This window comes from Diuraphis noxia, unplaced genomic scaffold, assembly GCF_037042655.1.
Source record: "Diuraphis noxia isolate RWA-SAM2 unplaced genomic scaffold, SU_Dnox_SAM2 contig0001, whole genome shotgun sequence".
Lineage (NCBI taxonomy): Eukaryota > Metazoa > Arthropoda > Insecta > Hemiptera > Aphididae > Diuraphis > Diuraphis noxia.
The window spans coordinates 102,697,246-102,712,728 of record NW_028301711.1 but is presented as its reverse complement, the minus strand read 5'-3'; the positions used below and the strand labels follow the sequence as shown (position 1 = coordinate 102,712,728).

Here is a 15,483-nt window from a genome sequence, read left to right as displayed (position 1 = left end):
TTAACTATGAAAACTATAAAAGATATAGCAAATTATATTTTAGAAAATGATATGGCTTCTCTTTTTAAAGATATATTAACTGCTTGTATTATTTTTATATCATTACCGGTCACTGTTGCGTCAGCTGAACGTTCATTTTCCAAGTTAAAAATAATAAAAAAACTACCTAAGAAACTCAATGGGACAAGAAAGGCTATCAAATATTAGTATATTAAATATAGAACGGTCAAGAACTCATGAATTGAATGTAAATAAAATTATTGATGATTTTGTTAATAAAAAGGCAAGAAAAAAAAACTTTTGTAAGTCATTTTGTCTACAAATTTCCAGTATATCATTGATATATAAGAAATATTAATATATATATTGATAATATAAGAAAAAGTTATTTTGTAGAACATATTATTTAAGATTTTATCTACATAAGTATTAAGATATGTATATTGGCTTTATGATTCTTTGTATATTATTTCATTTACTCTTATTCATATTTATAATTTTAGGTATTATTATATTATAACGTTTGTATTTAATTTTTAAATTACTTGACTTGTTGCTAAAGTGTATAATAAATTAGGATTATTTGAATATTGTAAATAAACTAATCTGCAATATATTTATATATAATATATATAGTATTCAAATTACAAGGTAACAAAAATAAATTCGGTTATAAAAATAATAATGTAAACAAAATTTGTATTTATATAGTATATTGTACTGGTAAAGGAACAGGGGCCCCACAAAACCTAGTTGCGGCACTGGTCAGAACGCGAAATGGATGCGACATATATAAGATTTGGTTATAATAGATTATAATTTATAACATAAATATTGATAATATTGATCAATATTATCATTGTTTGTATTGATAAAAAAACATTACCGGAAGATTGGGGTTTAACGGAACGATTACCGACAGAATTCTGCCGGTTAGAAATCCGACCGTAAAATAGTTAGTTTACGGATACTTTACGGAGACATATCACTTAACCGAGGTTGGCAAGAACCGACTGTCGGTTAAACATATCACTAACCGACACTTAACCGGACATTGTAGGAACGGCCCTAAATGTATTAGTTATTGGAATAATGTGCCATTGGAAGAATATTAATATTAATACTATATTATTAATCCACTATTTTGATTTGTAAATACCTATTATCCCAAATATATGTGTATATGTTACCGGAAATGTTGACATTTAGAAAATGATAACAGTTCCTAGGAAATGATGACACTTCCTATTAGCGGAAGGAAATGATATCATTGTCTAGTTCATGGTCTTATATATTGTATATAATATATATATATATATATTATCTTGTATATAATCCCATGGTCTAGTTCATGTTATAATTTCCAAACGATATCAGGCAATGATGCCATATATATTTTTCTTAGATATTTTAATTTAATCTGTCACAATTATTAATTACCCTGCTATTGCACTATTAAATAATTAATAAAAATTAAAAATTTTTAATCACTTTATTAAATTCACTTCGCATTTTATTCAAATCCATTTTTACGAAATAATACGTACTGCACTAAGAAGATAGGCATACACTACTAAGTGGACCGTGTTGTATGGACAGGTAGGGACACTTTTAATAAAACACGTAAATGGTACGTTAAACATATTATGCGATACCTATGTGATAGACATGACATTTTCCAATCAACCATTTTAACGATATCAATCATTACCCACCTGATATTTTTTTATAGAACACGGACAATATTGACAGTATAATGATTTTTAGCATCTCACCGTTCTGAGTTAGTTAATAAGTTATTGTTATAATAGCTTTACATTGTAAAGCCACATGACCTGCAACATCATAATCACCAATGTTTTCGTGTAAGTAACCAATAGGTCATAATTAGGGCTCGAATGTTTATGCACTTAAAACTACTCAAATATAAATAAATAAAATTATAAAATATCTATTTTTAGCCAATAAAAACACAATAATATGTAAAATAAAAATAATATTATTTGATTCCGTAAAACATGAATTAAATTTGTACCTAGGTTAGCATTAAATTGAATAAATAGAAAGAAAAAAAATATGTAATTTCATTAACATCCGAGCCCTAGTGATAACATTGCCTAAAAAAGTACGGAAATGATGACAATTCCTAGGCGATGATATCATTTCCTTCCGCTATTAGGAATTGTCATCATTTCCTAGGAACTGTCATCATTTCCTAAATTGTCAACATTTCCGGTAACATATATAATAAACAATTCTCCAAATTAACTTTTATTCCAAAATTGGGATAATTGTACATTGGAATAACAATATTTTGGGAGAATTGGGCCAATCCCAGAATGATTACTTGTTCAGTTCTCGTAAACAAAGTATTAAGTATAAACTAGTTATTATAAAAATAGTAATTACTAATAAGCGAAAATTAATTTTTCATTCGATTATTTTTGACCGAGCAATTCGATTATTTTTTCTCGATTGTTCTTATCACTACTATTCAGTTTGCTTGGAAATCGCGAGAGGGAGAAATTGCGTCGCGTGTCAATCGCGTAGTGTGCGGAGGACCTTACAATTTCACCTAAAAATATTGAATATTGAATATTGAATACCTCCATACTTAAAATAATATAATATAATGAAAATAAAAATGTAATTACGCGTGATTCGTGCAACGCGACTGCCAAGCGATCAGCACTGTCGGTTGCACGTGTCGTTCGTCGCAACTCGTTGGGTTGCAGTCGAGTTTAAATTGCGTTGCGTTCAGTGTTCTCATTGAAGGAATTATATTTACTTTTCAACTGCGATTGTTCTTAATTATTATGTTGTATAGTGGGTGTTATATCCTCTCCCGCAGTAGTCAATGGCCAGAGTATCTCAATAGTTAGTCAGTACTTTAATATTTATAGTAACAAAATTTATTAGGAATAAAATATGTCTTCATCTGAGGATGACCTTGTTGTTGCCTATTTATACTTGAAAAAAAGAAAGAGGCGATTTTGGGTTCATCGGTTCATTCACACTATATTAAAAATGTGTGCTGTAATACATTTATTGTTTCAAAAGAATTGAATCAAGATCCAGAAAAATTTCATGGTTTCTATCGCATGAATCCCGAAACGTTTAAAATCTTTGTAAATATAATAGAAGCAAGTATAAGGAAAAGAGATAGTAATTTTAGTCAAGCAGTAAGTGTTGAAGAAAGACTTCTTATTAAATATAATATATTATAATATATAAGTAATTAAAAAATACAGATTTCCTAGTAGGAGCCTTACAAAAATATAAACCGATTATCTGCACCTTGTCCCCTGCTTTACACATATCACTGATGTCGTACTCACTCAATACTTCCACAATGCGCTGCAATTGACCTGATGGATTTTGATCAATGCTCTCTCGAATTTTCAGGATCTGGTGATCATTAAATTCGCACAGACCATACTCGAGTACGAAATTTTCATCTTTTTGAACATTACCCACCAACGATTTACAATTAATTGTTTAGTCTTAGGATCAGAAAAAATACTTTTAACTAAATGTGACCGCACCTCACTACATCGCGACACAATACCTCCCAAGCACACCAGTTTGTTCAAAAAGGAACTATTCAAAGTCCTAGGTCACTAGGTGTGACATGCTGACTACCAGAGCTACCCTTGAAGCCAACAAAAAATTCATCAAATTTACTACCGTATGTAATATCAATGTATTTGACACATTCTTTAAGGGCACGCTTTAGGGCTGATTCTTCTTTAAATAATTTAATATTAATTGTTTGCATCTATATGGATTGTACTCGCGTAAATGATTTATGTCGAAGATAAGTTTTCGGTCGTTTTCTTCAACCTTATATTACCTTTCATATTACCTTTTTGAGGTAAACATTAATTTTTTTTTCATCGTATAGAAAATCTAAATATTCCTTTTGGATATTGGTACTTGCATCCATCTTAATGGAATATAACAAAATAAAATAATTTATTATTTAAAATACAATTTACACTAAAATTATTTTAAATCGTCTCATTTACACTCGTAGAAACACACAATGTGGAAACACGGTTAGGATACACTGTACTGACGTCCGAGACAACTAAATATGCATTTATAAATAAATAATAATTTATACACGTAGATGTACGTAAGTGTCCATGGAGCATATGATTTCGCCAACCGATTACATTGTGTATGTTCTCGCCGTTGCCAATCCTACGATTACGGCGGTTATCGGAAACGACTCGCGAGTAGTATTGATGAGGGAGGGGCTACCCACATAATTGCAAAAAATATAAGATTTTTATTATAAGGACTAGCACTCCGCGCTAGCTGGGGGAGACCCCCAGACCCCCTTGGTCGGTGGAAAGTGGGTACCGATGGCGGAGACAGAGTCGTTTGAATTATTAAAATCATTGCTGTACTCGCCGGTCAATCAATAATCAAAAGTCGTAGCGGGTGATAACGATTTATGATGAGGCGTGGAGGTATCGTTTCGAAAGCGGCAAATTTGAAATCCCAGTTCAACAGTCGATACGGTCCAGTCTTGTGCTGTTATGAGACCCCCAGGCCCCCTTGGTCGGTGAAAAGTGGGTACCGATGGTGGACGTAGAGTCGTTGGAATTATTAAAATCATTGCTGTACTCGCTGGTCAATCAATAATCAAAAGTCGTAGCGGGTGATAACGATTTATGATGAGGCGTGGAGGTATCGTTTCGAAAGCGGCAAATTTGAAATTCCAGTTTAACAGTCGATACGGTCCAGTCTTGTGCTGTTATGAATGTCGAAACGAAAATCGTAAAGCCGAAAGCCGCATTTAAATGTCTAGCAAGTCGGTCACGTCAAGTGAATACCGATTTTGGAGAGTATATCGTTAGAATTATGTACATAGCGCCTGTAACGTCGCACTACGTCCTACCATACCGCTAGACGATATGAGTAGGTAATACGATTGACGTCGCCATATGTGGATTAATGATAAAGGGTTTTTGATGAGGCCCACCGCTAAGGTGGTAATCCATCGAAAGCGACAGTATTTGAAAACCGTGTTCGAGCATCTATCGATTCGTTAGGGAGTTGGTAATCAAAAGTAGACCTTTTAGTGGGCCCCGCATGAAACGTTCAAAACTGTAAGGTTTAATGCTGTATCATATACAATATCTCAATACCATAATTAGTCAAAATACAAATCAAAGGATAAATGTTAAAAAGTACCAATAAAAACGAAATGAAACCGACAGACGAATGCGAATACATTGCAATGTCTGATGCGTTTTGGCAGAGAATAAATTAAGAATAATTGTTATTGTCATTGCTCACCAAATGAGTACACTATAAAATCCTGTGCACATGCCATAGTAATATACCCCCTGACCCCCTTGGTCGGTGAAAAGTGGGTATCGATGGTGGAGACAGAGTCGTTGGAATTATTAAAATCTTTACTGTACTCGCCGGTCAATAATCAAAAGTCGTAGCAGGTGATAACGATTTCTGATAAGGCGTGGAGGTATCGTTTCGAAAGCGGCAAATTTGAAATTTCAGTTCAACAGTCGATACGGTCCAGTCTTGTGCTGTTATGAATGTCGAAACGAAAAGCGTAAAGCCGAAAGCCGTATTTAAATGTCTAGCAAGTCAGTCACGTCAAGACAATTCTGATAAAGCGCAACGTTCGAAATTCCATGTCCCTAGACAGGACAGCATCGATAATCTATGTACGGTCCAGTTTTGGAAACGCAAAGCGTAAATCTTAACGCTGTGTCTAACAATTCTGTCACGTAATTATGTGTGTGGCCCGTTAGGTCGGACCACAATATTTAAGATATATATATCTGTTGTAATTGTGGGTCGGAAAATATTGTAATCAGATTGACGTTTTGATCATGTCTGGATAATGATAAAGGGTTTTTGATAAGGCCAAAAGGTTTGGCGGTAATTTATCGAAGGCGGGAATGTTTGAAAACCGTGTTGGAGCATGTAAAAATTAATTTAAGAGTAGGTCGTCAAAAATCGGCCTGTGGTGGGCCCTATGTGAAAAAATTCTAAAATTTAAGGTTTGATGATATGTTCGAATTTGAATTACTATTGTACTGATTAATATATAAATTAATTAGCAACACTGTTCTTTTTGTCGATTCCGTTACCCGCATGGGTTACCTGCGTTGCAACTCTTGTTATTGTCGTTGTAAACCGTTCTTAGACAATTAACTTACTGTCCATACACATTACACATTTTCACAGGAACAACGTCCGCAGAAACGTAAGTACCTATATAACATTATATTTGAACCTAACTTACAAAAAAAAAAAAACGATTTAATAAGAAAACAATACACATTACTCGTTCACGGCTTTTTAATAACTAAACTTTTTTAGAATGAGCAACCGTACCATTAATATTAGTGGCCATGGCTGCCAAGTGTTTAACGGCCCGGTGTACGGCGACAACGGCCGTAACAAACGCGGTGGCAACCGCCGTAAGTATAATAACATAACATTAATTCTAAAACATAAACATAACGTTCACGCATTTCAGAATGTTACAACTGCCATAAAACCGGGCACATAGCACGTGACTGCGGTAAGTGTGAAGTACACACTTTCCTTAACAGTATGAAAAATTATTTCAATGTAATTTATGTTGTAGCCAAACGTCGAAATGAAGGCGCTTCACGGAGCGGTGGCGGTTCCCGGAGCGGTGGCGGTTCCCGGAGCGGTGGCGGTTCCCGGAGCCGCGGCGGCGGCGTCCGTGGTTGGGAGTTTTACCGGGAGAAGTACCGGGTACGATCCAGGTCCCGATCACGGTCGCCAGTGTCCAAGAAGTCGACGGATAAAGTAACTATATAAAATATTAAGTTTTTGGATACAACTTTTTAGACACATTATTTTCAGGAGTTGAGGAGTCGAGGCGAGTCGCCGGCGCGAGCCGTCAATCAGCCTCGGGTGATTGATGTGAGGATAATAATATAATATGTATAATTATATGTATAATCTAACTAATAGTTATTTTCAGGAAGTTTCTGAAAGACCGGGAAGGAGTCGGTCGGTGTAGCGGCAGACCAATAGTAAGTTTTTAACATCAACATTTTTTCTACAAAACTGCTATGTTTATTTTTTGTTTTTCAGCTGATCAATAAAGAAAATTATTGAAGTTCATTAAAATGTATTTTTATTTCATTTCCTTTAATCTTGTTTTTCCTTTCGGGTATAAACACTGTTGTGTAGAGGAGGTACTTTTTATCTACTCTTATAAGAAAACATAAATAATAAGTAGGTTACCTTGAATAGTATGTATGAAGATTGAATTTATTATCAATAATAATTGCTTTCCTTTACTGTTGATTATTGGATTAGAGAACAAATTGCATCTTTTTCAAGGTTAGGTTAGGTAATAAGATGATAGATTTGGACGTTTTTTGTATAATATAATTTAATTACATTTAATAAAATAGGTACAATTATTAACAGATGTTCACAGTGATAACAAAATGTTACAAATGTATTTATAATGTTAAATTGTGTGTGTGTGTATGAGTTTGTGTTTAACATATTACATAACGAAGAACCAATACTTAAGAGTGATTAAAATGCAATTTTTATACACGTTTATGAAATAAAATATAAAATGTAATGTAATTATGTTAAAGGCATACAAATATATTAAAATTATTACAACTATTGAATTGTGTATAAACATTTTTCATAAACATTGATAACAAAAAGTATTAATAAGGATTAAAACAGCAGTTCACAGTGATTCGAGTACAATATAATACAATATATATACATTTTAACATATTACAAAGACTACAATAAATGTTTACACAATATTTAAAATGTTGACATTAGTTACGAATTCACTATAAATACTGCACATTATAGTGAATTCGCATCCAGAGAGAACCACGTGGAGGTTGTCAAACTTTCTCTCCGTTCAGCCACGAAGGCTAGGTCCACAAAGGCCCTAGGGCTACGAAGACCCAGGTCACGCAGACCAGCCCACGAAGGACAAAAAAAAATATTGCACATTACACTTGTAAACGCATCAGTCTAGAACTTCTCTGGTTAGGTAATAAGATGATAGATTTGGACGTTTTTTGTATAATATAATTTAATTACATTTAATAAAATAGGTACAATTATTAATAGATGTTCACAGTGATAACAAAATGTTACAAATGTATTTATAATGTTACATTGTGTGTGTTAAACATATTACAGAACGAAGAACCAATACTTTAAAGTGATTAAAATGCAATGTAATTATGTTGAAGGCATACAAATATATTAAATTATTACATCTATTGAATTGTGTATGAACATTTTTTATAAACGTAATACAAATGCACATGATACACATAATATACATTTTAAAATATGTATATTATTACAAAGACTACAATAAAATTCAGTTTAAAATGTTGACATTAGTTACGAATTCACTATAAATCAAGGCTGGGCATTAACGCGTTAATAAGTTGAAGTTAGTTAAAAAGTTAAAATTTTGTGAACTATTGTAGGAGTACAAATTGCTGGTAGGTACACATTTTATAAGGTACTGTTAGCTTTTGCACACATAAAATAGTAACTTAATTTGAGTTAAAAAGTTAATATTACATTTTGGTTAACTCTTAACTTAATTCAATTGATAGAACATTTTGAATTAACTTTTAACTATTAACTGAGTTAAAAAAAAAATCATTAACTTGCTATAAATACTGCACATTATAGTGAATTTGCATCCAGAGAGAACCACGTGGAGGTTGTCAAACTTTCTCTCCGTTCAGCCACGAAGGCTAGGTCCACAAAGGCCCTAGGGTCACGAAGACCCAGGTCACACAGACCAGGTCACGAAGACCAGCCCACGAAGGACAAAAAATATTATGCATTAGCACAGAGACATTTAAACAAATGTACACTTGTAAACGCATCAGTCTAGAACTTCCCTGTACACAATATTCTTGGTGACGAATCGACCGTCATCGCCGTACATGCCTACTCTCAATGATTGTGCGTTTCTCACTCTTGAAAAAGCTACGTACAGTTGCCCATGCGTGAACACGGGCGACGGCAGTAGCAAACCCACTCGATCAAACGTCTGACCCTGTGACTTATTGATAGTCATGGCGAAAGACAACCTTACCGGGAATTGAACGCGCCGCATAATGATGGGCAGGTCGTCCTCCCCACTGGACGTGAGCGGTATCGCTGGCACGATGATATCTTCCTGTGCGTCACCGCTCAAAACCCTGGCTTTAAAGTTATGCTGACGCAGTTCGGTGACCACCAACCTCGTACCGTTGCACAGTCGTCTCTTTGGATCTAGATTTCTGAGCAACATAACAATTGAACCCACCTTCAACGTCAGCCGGTACGGCGGCAAGCCGTCTGGTTCCAAACTGTTGAGGAACTCTGTGGGGAAATTGGCCACTTCGTCGGGATCGTCGACGACCACAGTGTCGATGGCGGTGTAGCTCCTCTGAGCGCCGTCGACGCGTCGCAGCACGTCCCTGTTGACATCTCTACAATCGTCGTTCCTGGGACACAGAACAATTCTCCGAGCAAAGTCGTCAATGTTGGTCAACGACATTTGCTGCGGATAGACAAAATCAATTAAATCGGCAACGTCACATACCATTTCCTGAGGGATTAGCACGGTGTCCTGAACACCGTCGACCGCGGGCAGTTGGCCGTTGCCGAACCGAAGTAACCAAGCCGCAAATTGCACGTCGTTGTCGGCGCGCATGTTGCGGACCAGGTTGAAGCGTTCCATGCCGCGCCATAGACCGTTGTGCTTGATCGAAGACATGACGATGTCACCTCTCGATCCTCTTCGGACTACGGGCAATATCTGCCTGAAGTCACCTGCGAACAACATGGGCTTACCACCGAAAGGTAATTCTGATGCCATGACGTCCCTGAGCAGGCGATCCACCACAGTCAGTTGCAGTCCCGGGGACATTGGCGCCTCGTCCCACACGATGAGCGCCGCGTCGCGTATCCTGTGGGCTCGCTCAGACTGCATGGTGATGGTCGATGTGGAGTCGTCGGTCAGCGTACCGAACGGCAATCCGAACGTCGAGTGTACGGTCATGCCGCCGTCCATGAGAGACGCCGCGATCCCGGTGAATGCGACGCACAACACCGACTGTCCTCGGTTGCGGAGCGACCATATGAGGCATCCGTACAGCGTTGTTTTCCCGGTACCACCGGGTCCGTCGACGTAGAAAGTTTTTGCTACGTCTTGACGGTCGTCAACGGCCGCCATTACGCGGTCAAACACCGTTCGCTGTTCGGCGTTCATGTCGTCCAATTGTTGGGCCCACCGTGCCGCCGCGTCTATTGCGTAGAACAGTCTGTCGTCCTGTTCCGGTTCCAGCATGAGTGGGTCCGGCAGGGGCAAACCGTAGTCGCCCAGCGACTTACCGTGCGCACGAAGTAGATCCCCGATGGCGTTCAGACACGCGGCCCTCGCGTGGTCGACGTCTTGGAGGCGCCGATTGAAATCCTCCATCAGGTTTGCTTCGTTAGCCTCGTACAACGCCAGCGGGTTTGAGGGCTCGCAGAACACCAGTATCGTGACGAAGAGATACCGCAGTTGCCGCGGTGTATCCAACGCCGCCGATTCCGTCAAGCAGGCCCGCCACGCTCGGTCGTCTTCCAACAATCCGAGTGCGACGGCCGCCGCCGTGTATGTTTCGTGAACGACCCCGTCCACCGTCCTTATGTCTTGAAAGGACTGCGAGCCTCTTCGGTTCAGAAGTAGCAGTCGCAAGTGGAACCGGTCCCGGTCCAGTGGATTGACGATGTACATCCGAGCCAACGTCTCGTTTGCCATCAGTCTCCGCCGCCGCGACCATGTTCTCTGCGGCGCATTCCAGGTGTAATGTGTCGGTATTTCGTGGTACAGGTATTGCCGTGCCACCACGTCGTTCACGTTAAGTGTGAAGAACTCTGTTAATCTTGTTCGATGTAAAGCTTCATTTTGTAACCGTTCTTGCGCTTGTCCTGGCGCAAAATACACATTCTGTCGACCTTCCAGGTGGACAGGAAGTCTGACGATCGTGTGACTTCTCTTGTGTAGTTCGTACGAAAACAACCGCCAGATGCCTTCTGGTGGGCTGACGTATCTTGAGTTAACGTAACTGAAAATCAAAACAATAAAATCAATAACTATATCAATAACTGAGCGAGTAAGATATTATAAACTATAGTTTAAAATGTTCAATCTTACTTTTAATTGTAAGTGAACAAAAATACAATAGATATTGACATTTTTAATATAATACATATATAATAATAAGTGGTATTTAAATTGTTAATGTACCGACAGATAATAAATAAACCTAAGAACTATTTTATTTTAACCATTTACAGCAGTAGAACAAAAAAAAAGAGGTACTAAATAGGTACTAACTGTAATAATATAAACTGTACTTTATAACTTTGTTGAATAAAAGAAGTTGAGTGTTGGAGCAAGCTAAGTATATATTGTTAAAGGTACATGCATATTACTATCGATTAAGTAAGGTGTAACAGTTATAATATGTTACATGATACCTAAATATATATATATATATATGTACTACACGTCTACACACTTAACATTATGTACGATGAACTGCTGACCAATACAATAATGATACACCATGTATGAAGTAAGTTAGTTCACTGTGTACCTTCACCTCAACACTCAACAAACATCGAACTCCGTATAACTACGATACAGTCAGATAGTTGGATAGAATATAATTTATATAGCTTGTGAGTATTATTATTTGTAAGTGTTTAATCTATAATAAAACTTAATGATAACTGAAACGGAATCCTAGTTATTTAAATATATTTAAGATCCTGTTATATATATATATATATATATATCTACCCCTGGCTATGGTAATTATTATATCTATAGAGTCCTACGACTCACTGGATATCTTATATTTAACTGGTCGTTCCCCCGACCACGTTACAAAGGTTTTAATTAACCTAACCTATTTGGTATCAATTATTAACTGCAGTAAATATATATATATTATATTGAACTACATCTTACCTACTTAATATAATAATTGAAAAATAAATAAACTGCAATTACTGAATATTAATAAAAATATATTGTAATACTACTATGAATGAAACGTGTAGTTTAAAATGTTTATTCAAACATAAGAACCTAAGAACTATTTTTTGAGTTGCTTAACCGAAACATGAATTAAATGAAATGTCAAGTTTAAAATGTTTAATCAAACCTAAGGAACTACTTTTTTCAAAACTTACTTTTAATTGTAAGTGCACAAAAATACAATAGATAATAATAATAAGTGGTATTTAAATTGTTAATGTTTACAGCATGGTAGAACAAAAACAGCCCGAGTACAGACAGATAATATTGTGTTCTGTTTTATATACAACCGACCTAACATAAACTATGAGAGTTTATGTGCTATATAGTATATTTTTTTGGTTAACTACCTTCATAATTTCACCACAAAGTAGACACTTATTACTAACTATATAAACTTGTACAACTATTATTATATTTTTTAAGTATTTTTATTTTATCTAATTATTAATGTATCAATTAAGGATAGTATACAGTATTACTTTGATTAAACCTCAGACTTACTTGGCTAGTTCGTCCTGATCCCAAACCTCCAATGTCACACAGTCGTGTCCTTTGAAGATGTATTTGTAGATGTACATCACGCTCTTAATGGAAGAGCACACCTCTACGTTAATGTGTGCGTCGTACTTGGCAAGTAGGTAAGGGTTGTGAGGAACTACATACTCGTTACCGACCTCGTGATTTCTTACCAGGACCACTCGACCGTTGTCCGGTCGGCGGTATTTGGGGTAACCGCCATCCGAAACATACACAGTTTCCTCTGTGTGTGGCTTCGGGTAGTCTTTGGAACAACTGTTGTCCACCATGCACGGACTCCGTGGGTTGACTGTTCCACATGGCCCGTGTATCATGTGGGATGTCACGCAGGTGTGTAATTGCCTGTCGGTCGCCGGGTCTGGCAAGAAAGCGCAAACTACGTCGTCTACGTCCTCTGCCGTGCGCAACTTACTATCCTCCGCCAGGATAATGAGTATGTGCGCGTGGGGCAGACCGCGTTTCTGAAACTCAATGGTATAAACATAAGCATCGACATTGCCAAACACACGATTAACAGTTATGTCACTTATTAGTTCCCGTAGTTTCAAGTGGAACACCCTGGCCACCAGTTCAGGCCTGTCGCTTGCCGTGCTGTGAATCGCTAGGTTGTCCGTGATCTCCGGCCATCTGGGATTACACGTAAAAGTTATAAACAGGTCTGGTTTTCCATACTTACGAACTATGGCCATAGCGTCCTGATAACACTGCTTCATGTATCGGGGACTGCCGACAAACGTAGACGGTAGAATGATCCTCCGGCCGACCGCCATGGGATCGGCAACGTCCAAGTGGTGCTGCTGGTTCACGTGGTCCATGAGCCCTTGGTACGCATCTGCGAGGAGAGCTCGCTGATTCATACGCACATAGTTCAGATTATTCGATTCCATTCGAACGTACTGGTCGCACACATACTGCTGCAACAAAAATCGACCAGCATGTATTAGACTGAACTGTGCATGCATCGTATCGTTATTTCCCCAATATCGTATCGCCAAACGGAAGCACACAAACTCTCTGATACTGTTCCGACTGCGGACTTGATTTCGGCGGTTGCCCTCTTGTCTCATACCGAAATGCCAACCGGCTTCTCCGCTTGGGAACAACAGCGGATACAACATTGGATCCGCGTGACACGATCCTTGTGGAATGTAATAAATGGTATATATTATTTCGAATGAATTACTAAATGCGGCGGAAAGTCAGGTTATGGAGTTGTGTAAGGTAAGGTCATATTTTGTAGAACAGCAAGAGGAAGGCATGTGTAAAAGTTCAAAATTCTACAACAGAACAATACCAGAACAACAACGCAATGAATTGTATGTGAATAATGTGAATGTTGGTGCAGACAGAGTGAATAGTATAATTGTACAGCAAATGTAAGGATATGTTTGATTAACATGTGTGTGTGTGTGTGTGTGTGTGTGTGTGTGTGTGTGTGTGTGTGTGTGTGTGTGTACTTCACATTTGTACATGGAATTTTAAATTAAAATAAATTTACCTAATTATTATAAATATACAGTTATTATAACGCAAGGATTAATTGTTTATGTTGTGTAGATAGAGTTCAGTAAAATATAATGTAAATAGTACCAACGTACTACAACATCTATGCTGTGTATTTGTTGTATGACATAAACCCTATGAATGCTTTTCAAATGTCCCTGTGAAAGAGTTAAGGTTGATTGTGCTATTATAGTGTATAAATGTATTGAAAGTAAGTGAAAGACCAATTCAAATAGTTATTAACTAACCCGCAGGTATGTTTTGCATCCTGTGTTGCGGGTCGATTGGATTCGTGTCGTAGATGACCAGATTCAGGTTTCTGGGCGGACGACCGTCGTCACCGACGAACACGGCAGCAACTTCGTTTGCTGTGGGCAGGTTGTAACGCCGCTGATCCCTGGTTGCATCTGCGACAAAATGCATTGTGATCGGCCTGGGATGCACACCTGCTGGGTCGGCATCTGCCACGTCTCTTTCTGCCTGCCACACCTGACGCATATTCCTGGAATAAATGTACACATGTATATTGTGTTAAACACACCAATAATAATAGTATTTGCAAGAGCAAGGGGGAATAAATATCAGAACTCCACCATCAATGTAATGATACTGAATTTTGTGTTAGTAACTTAATTTTAAAAATGTATATTGCACTCTATAAAAGTAAGTGTAGTTAAGTGAATTTATAAATTATATGATTAGTCTGAGGTAAGATTTATGTTTTGCAGAATATTTATATCAGATACCTGTAGTATCATGTGAGTACAGTGTACATTATACATTATTAAGTATTGTATAAGTTGAAATACAATTTAAAAGAAAGTCCATTGTAACTTACTGTAATTCTACTTAGTGTGTGTGTGTGTGTGTGTGTGTGTGTGTGTGTGTGTGTGTGTGTGTGTGTGTGTGTGTGTGTGTGTGTGTGTGTGTGTGTGTGTGTGTGTGTGTGTGTGTGTGTGTGTGTGTGTGTGTGTGTGTGTGTGTGTGTGTGTGTGTGTGTGTGTGTGTGTGTGTGTGTGTGTGTGTGTGTGTGTGTGTGTGTCATAGGTGTAGCAAAATAACTGCAAACAGTAAAAATGTGTTGCACTCCATAACAGTAAGTGTAGGTATGCGTAAAGTGAAGTTATCAATTGTATATGGTAAATGTTAAGAATGTTGTAGTATTGTGTGAATGCGTGCCACTGTGCAATGGCAGTACAGTGTAAATTTATATTTTTAATGTGTGCTCATACATATTTATGATCTGTGTAAGGCTGAACAAAAAGTGTTGTATTGTATAACAGTGATATGGTGTATGGGATTAATAATAATTTACATGTAAGAGGGTA

The 15,483-nt window shown here is 37.3% G+C and overlaps 1 protein-coding gene across 1 annotated transcript; it reads right to left on the bottom strand.

The window, feature by feature from the left end:
* Positions 1-10,262: 10,262 nt before the first annotated feature.
* LOC149062954 (uncharacterized) lies at positions 10,263-14,653 on the bottom strand. Its single transcript, XM_089215460.1, has 4 exons — positions 14,404-14,653; positions 12,617-13,790; positions 10,414-11,132; positions 10,263-10,351 (listed from the first exon to the last, which is right to left on the bottom strand). The coding sequence occupies exons 1-4, from the start codon at positions 14,651-14,653 to the stop codon at positions 10,263-10,265; spliced, it is 2,232 nt and encodes a 743-aa protein (XP_089071586.1).
* Positions 14,654-15,483: the final 830 nt, after the last annotated feature.